The sequence below is a fragment of the Corvus brachyrhynchos genome, unplaced genomic scaffold (genome assembly GCF_000691975.1).
Source record: "Corvus brachyrhynchos isolate BGI_N302 unplaced genomic scaffold, ASM69197v1 scaffold556, whole genome shotgun sequence".
Taxonomy (NCBI): Eukaryota; Metazoa; Chordata; class Aves; order Passeriformes; family Corvidae; genus Corvus; species Corvus brachyrhynchos.
Window position 1 is genome coordinate 30,223 of NW_008238656.1, and position 5,043 is coordinate 35,265.

General features: G+C 45.4%; 1 protein-coding gene and 1 long non-coding RNA gene across 2 annotated transcripts in view; one reads left to right on the forward strand and one right to left on the reverse strand.

The window, feature by feature from the left end:
* Positions 1-3,307, forward strand: part of BRD2 (bromodomain containing 2) — a 16,023-nt gene extending 12,716 nt beyond the window's left edge. The window contains exons 6-8 of the mRNA XM_008636333.2: positions 1,482-1,610; positions 2,698-2,946; positions 3,051-3,307. Coding sequence (XP_008634555.2) covers positions 1,482-1,610; positions 2,698-2,946; positions 3,051-3,245 — 573 coding nt within the window. The 3' untranslated portion in view covers positions 3,246-3,307. The remainder of the gene's footprint in view (positions 1-1,481; positions 1,611-2,697; positions 2,947-3,050) is intronic.
* A 676-nt stretch (positions 3,308-3,983) lies between these two features.
* LOC108447509 lies at positions 3,984-4,710 on the reverse strand. The gene is made up of 3 exons (XR_001863108.1): positions 4,650-4,710; positions 4,339-4,435; positions 3,984-4,124 (listed from the first exon to the last, which is right to left on the reverse strand). It is a non-coding gene; the product is annotated as an uncharacterized LOC108447509 (long non-coding RNA).
* Between the last annotated feature and the right edge of the window lie 333 nt (positions 4,711-5,043).

Here is a 5,043-nt window from a genome sequence, read left to right on the forward strand (position 1 = left end):
GGAATTTTTTCATTGAATTTTCCCACTTTTTTTCTAGAATTTTCTCAGAATTTTTGGGAGTTTTCTCAACATTTTTGGGAACTTTCTGGGAATTTTTTGGAATTTTTAGGGATTTTAAAAAAATTTTTGGGGATTTTCCTGGATTTTTTTTCCAGAATTTTTAGGATTTCTTTCATGGAATTTTCCCAGGTTTTTTCCAGAATTTCCTCAGAGTTTTCTGGGAATTTTTTGGGAATTTTCTGGGAATTTTTGAGTTATTTTCAGGAATATTTAGGGGGTTTTTTTAAATTATTTTGAATTTTTTTTTTAGGATTTTTTGGGTTTTTTTTCTGGAATTTTTAGGATTTCTTTCATGGATTTTTCCCAGATTTTTGTGGGATTTTCCCAGAATTTCCCCAGAATTTTCTCAGATTTTTCCCAGAATTTTGGGGAATTTTCCCAGATTTTTCCCAGAATTTTGGGGAATTCCCCAGAATTTTTCCACAATTACCCCAACGTTTCAGGGCTCTTTTTCCTGAAATTTCTCAAGACTTTTCGTGGAACTTTCTCAGATTTTTCTCAGAATTTTGTGGATTTTCCCCAGAATTTTCTTAGAATTTTGGGGACTTTCCCTGGAATTTTCTCACATTTTTCGCACAATTTTGGGCAATTTCCTTGGCATTTTCCCAGGTTTTTCCCAGAATTTTGGGGAATTTCCCCAGAATTTTCCCACATTTTTCCCAGAATTTTGGGGAATTTCCCCGGAATTTTTCTCCAATTTCCACAGAATTTTGGGGAATTTTCTCAGATTTTTCCTGGAATTTTGGGGAATTTCCCCACAGCCCTGGGTTTATACTGGGAATACTGGGAATGCCTCTGGGTTTTATACTGGGAGCACTGGGAACGACCCTGGGTCCCCAGAATTTTCCCAGAATTTTGAGGAATTTCTCTGGAGTTTTTTCAGAACTATCTCAACATTTCAGGGCTTTTTTTCCTGAAATTTCTCGAGACTTTTTCCCAAAACTTTAAGGAATTTCCCTTGAATTTTCTCAGATTTTTCCTGGAATTTTGGGGAATTTCTCTTGAATTTTCTCAGATTTTTCCGCGAGTTTTGGGGAATTTCCTTGGAATTTTCTCAGATTTTTCCTGGAATTTTGGGGAATTTCTCTTGAATTTTCTCAGATTTTTCCGCGAGTTTTGGGGAATTTCCTTGGCATTTTCCCAGATTTTTCCCAGAATTTTGGGCAATTTCCCCGGAATTTTCTCAGATTTTTCCCAGACTTTTGGGGAAATTCCCTGGAATTTTTCTCCAATTTCCCCAGAATTTTAGGGAATTTTCTCCGATTTTTCCCAGAACTTTGGGGGAATTTCCCCGGAATTTTTTTCACCATTACCCCAACATTTCAGCGCTTTTTTCCCTTCAATTTCCCGAGACTTTCTCCCAGAATTTGGGGGAATTTCCCCGCAGTTCCGGGACCTCTTTAACCCCTTGCTCCCCGCAGCGGAAGATGGAGAACCGGGAATACCGGGACGCGCAGGAATTCGCGGCCGACGTGCGGTTGATGTTTTCCAACTGCTACAAGTACAACCCCCCCGACCACGACGTCGTGGCCATGGCCAGGAAGCTCCAGGTGGGAATTCCCACAATTCCCAAAAAAAAAAAACAAAACCCCAAAAATCTCGGGAATTTCCCCGCTGGGATTTGGGGTTTTATTGGGAATGGGGTGGGGGTTTGTACTGGGAGCACTGGGAATGGCACTGGGTCTTTTTTTTCCGTGTTGGATGAGCAGGAAATGCTGGAATTTGGGGGAGTTTTGGGATTGGGGGTTGGGATTTTAGTGGGAATGAAGTTGAAGGATTTTACTGGGAATACTGGGAATGCCACAGGCTCTTACTGGGAGCACTGGGAACAACCCTGGATCTTTTTTTCCGTGCTGGATGAGCAGGAAATGCTGGAATTTTGGGGATTTTTGGGATTGGCTTTGGGGTTATATTGGGAATGGAGTTGTGGGGTTTATACTGGGAGCACTGGGAATGCCACAGGCTCTTACTGGGAGCACTGGGAATGCCACAGGCTCTTACTGGGAGCACTGGGAATGGCACTGGGTCCTTTTTTCCACGTTGGATGAGCAGGAAATGCTGGAATTTGGGGGAGTTTTGGGATTGGGGGTTGGGGTTTTAGTGGGAATGACTTTGATCTTCTACTGGGAACACTGGGAATGCCACAGAGTGTTACTGGGAACACTGGGAATAACCCTGTGTCTGTACTGGGAATACTAGGAACGACCCTGGGTTTATACTGGGAATACTGGGAATGATCCTGGGTCCTTTTTTCCATGTTGGATGAGCAGGAAATGCTGGAATTTGGGGGATTTTTGGGTTGGGGGTTGGGATTTCAGTGGGAATGGCTTTGATTTTTTACTGGGAGCACTGGGAACGACCTTGGATCCGTTTTCCACATTGAATGTCCTGGAAATGCTGGAATTTGGGGGATTTTTGGGATTGGCTTTGGAATTATGTTGGGAATGAGGTTGTGGGGTTTTACTGGGAGCACTGGGAACAACCCCAGATCCTTTTTTCCACATTGGATGTCATGGAAACTCCGAAATTCAGGGCATTTTTGGGATTGGGAATTTTCCTGGGAACACCAACAACCCCCAGAACTCCCCAAATCCAGACTCTTGGAATTTTTCCCCCTAAATCCCCAAAATTCCCCAGGACGTCTTCGAGTTCAGCTACGCCAAAATGCCGGACGAGCCGCAGGATTCCGGAGCGGCCTCGGCGTCGGCGCCGCTTCCCATTTCCAAATCCTCATCCGAGGAATCTTCCAGCGACGAGGACGAGGATGAGGACGAGGAAGACGAGGACGAGGACGAGGAAAGCAGCACGGAAAGTTCCTCGGAAAGCGAGGAAAGCTCGGATTCCGAGGAGGAACGAGCCAACCGCCTGGCGGAACTCCAGGAACAGGTACCGGCGATGCAAATCCCACGGAACGAAACGACAACAAAAAAATCCCACGGGATCCATCCCGAATTTCCCCCGACTTCATTCCCAAAAAAATCCCTCCACAGCTGCGGGCAGTGCACGAGCAGCTGGCTGCCCTCTCGCAGGGCCCCGTTTCCAAACCTAAGAAAAAGAGGGAAAAGAGGAAGAAGAAAAAGTCGGAAAAGCACAAAGGGAGGGGAGGAGCGGACGAGGAATCGCGGGCGAGGCAGGCGCAGCTGCGGAGGGCTCGGAAAGCCGGAGCGGGAGGAGGATCCAAGTGAGTTCTGGTTGGGATTTGGGAATCCAGGGGGGTTTTGTGGGATTTGGGATGTGGGGAGGTGAACTGGGAGCACTGGGAATGTTCTGGGAGCACTGGGAATGCAGCGGAAGGGCCCAGAAGGAGGATCCAAGGGAGTTCTGGTTGGGATTTGGGAATCCAGGGGGGTTTTGTGGGATTTGGGATGTGGGGAGGTGAACTGGGAGCACTGGGAATGTTCTGGGAGCACTGGGAATGCAGCGGAAGGGCCCAGAAGGAGGATCCAAGGGAGTTCTGGTTGGGATTTCGGGATCCAGGGGGGTTTTTTTTGGGATTTGGGATGTGGGGGAATACTGGGAATGCTCTGGAATGCTCCGGAAAGCCGGAGCGGGAGGAGGATCCAGGTGAGTTCTGGTTGAGAATTGGGGATCCAGGGGGTTTTTGTGGGATTTGGGATGTTGGGAGGTGAACTGGGAGCACTGGGAATGCTCTGGGAGCACTGGGAATGCTCTGGAGGGCGCAGAAGGAGGATCCAAGGGAGTTCTGGTTGGGATTTGGGGGTTGGGATTTGGGATCCAGGGGGGTTTTTGGGATTTGGGATGTGGGGGAATACTGGGAATGCTCTGGAATTTTTATTGCTTTTCCCTAAAGTCCTGGAAGTTTTTTCCCTTTTTTCTTTAAAAATCCTGGAACTTTTTTCTCTTTCCTCTTAAAAACCTTGGGATTTTTGTCTCATCCCTCTAAAAACCCTGGAAATTTTTTCCCTCCCATTCCTCTAAAAACCCTGGAAATTTTCCCCTTTTTCACACCAAACCCTGGCATTTTTTCCCCCTTTTTCACACCAAACCCTGCAATTCCCCCCCTTTTTCACACCAAAACCCTGGATATTTTTCCCTTTTTTCTCCTGGAATCTTTCCTGCAAAAACCCTGGAAATTTTTTCCTCCCATTCCTCTAAAAACCCTGGAAATTTTTTTCCTCCCATTCCTCTAAAACCCTGGAATTTTTTCCCCTTTTTCACACAAAACCCTGGAAATTTTTCCCTCCCATCCCTCTAAAAACCCTGGAATTTTTTTCCTCCCATTCCTCTAAAAACCCTGGAAATTTTCCCCTTTTTCACACCAAACCCTGGCATTTTTTCCCTCTTTTTCACACCAAACCCTGCAATTCCCCCCCTTTTTCACACCAAAACCCTGGATATTTTTCCCTTTTTTCTCCTGGAATCTTTCCTGCAAAAACCCTGGAAATTTTTTCCTCCCATTCCTCTAAAAACCCTGGAAATTTTTTTCCTCCCATTCCTCTAAAACCCTGGAATTTTTTCCCCTTTTTCACACAAAACCCTGGAAATTTTTCCCTCCCATCCCTCTAAAAACCCTGGAATTTTTTTCCTCCCATTCCTCTAAAAACCCTGGAAATTTTCCCCTTTTTCACACCAAACCCTGGCATTTTTTCCCTCTTTTTCACACCAAACCCTGCAATTCCCCCCCTTTTTCACACCAAAACCCTGGATATTTTTCCCTTTTTTCTCCTGGAATCTTTCCTGCAAAAACCCTGGAAATTTTTTCCTCCCATTCCTCTAAAAACCCTGGAAATTTTTTTCCTCCCATTCCTCTAAAACCCTGGAATTTTTTCCCCTTTTTCACACAAAACCCTGGAAATTTTTCCCTCCCATCCCTCTAAAAACCCTGGAATTTTTTTCCTCCCATTCCTCTAAAAACCCTGGAAATTTTTTTCCTCCCATTCCTCTAAAACCCTGGCATTTTTTCCCCTTTTTAACACAAAACCCTGGAAATTTTTCCCTCCCATCCCTCTAAAAACCCTGGAA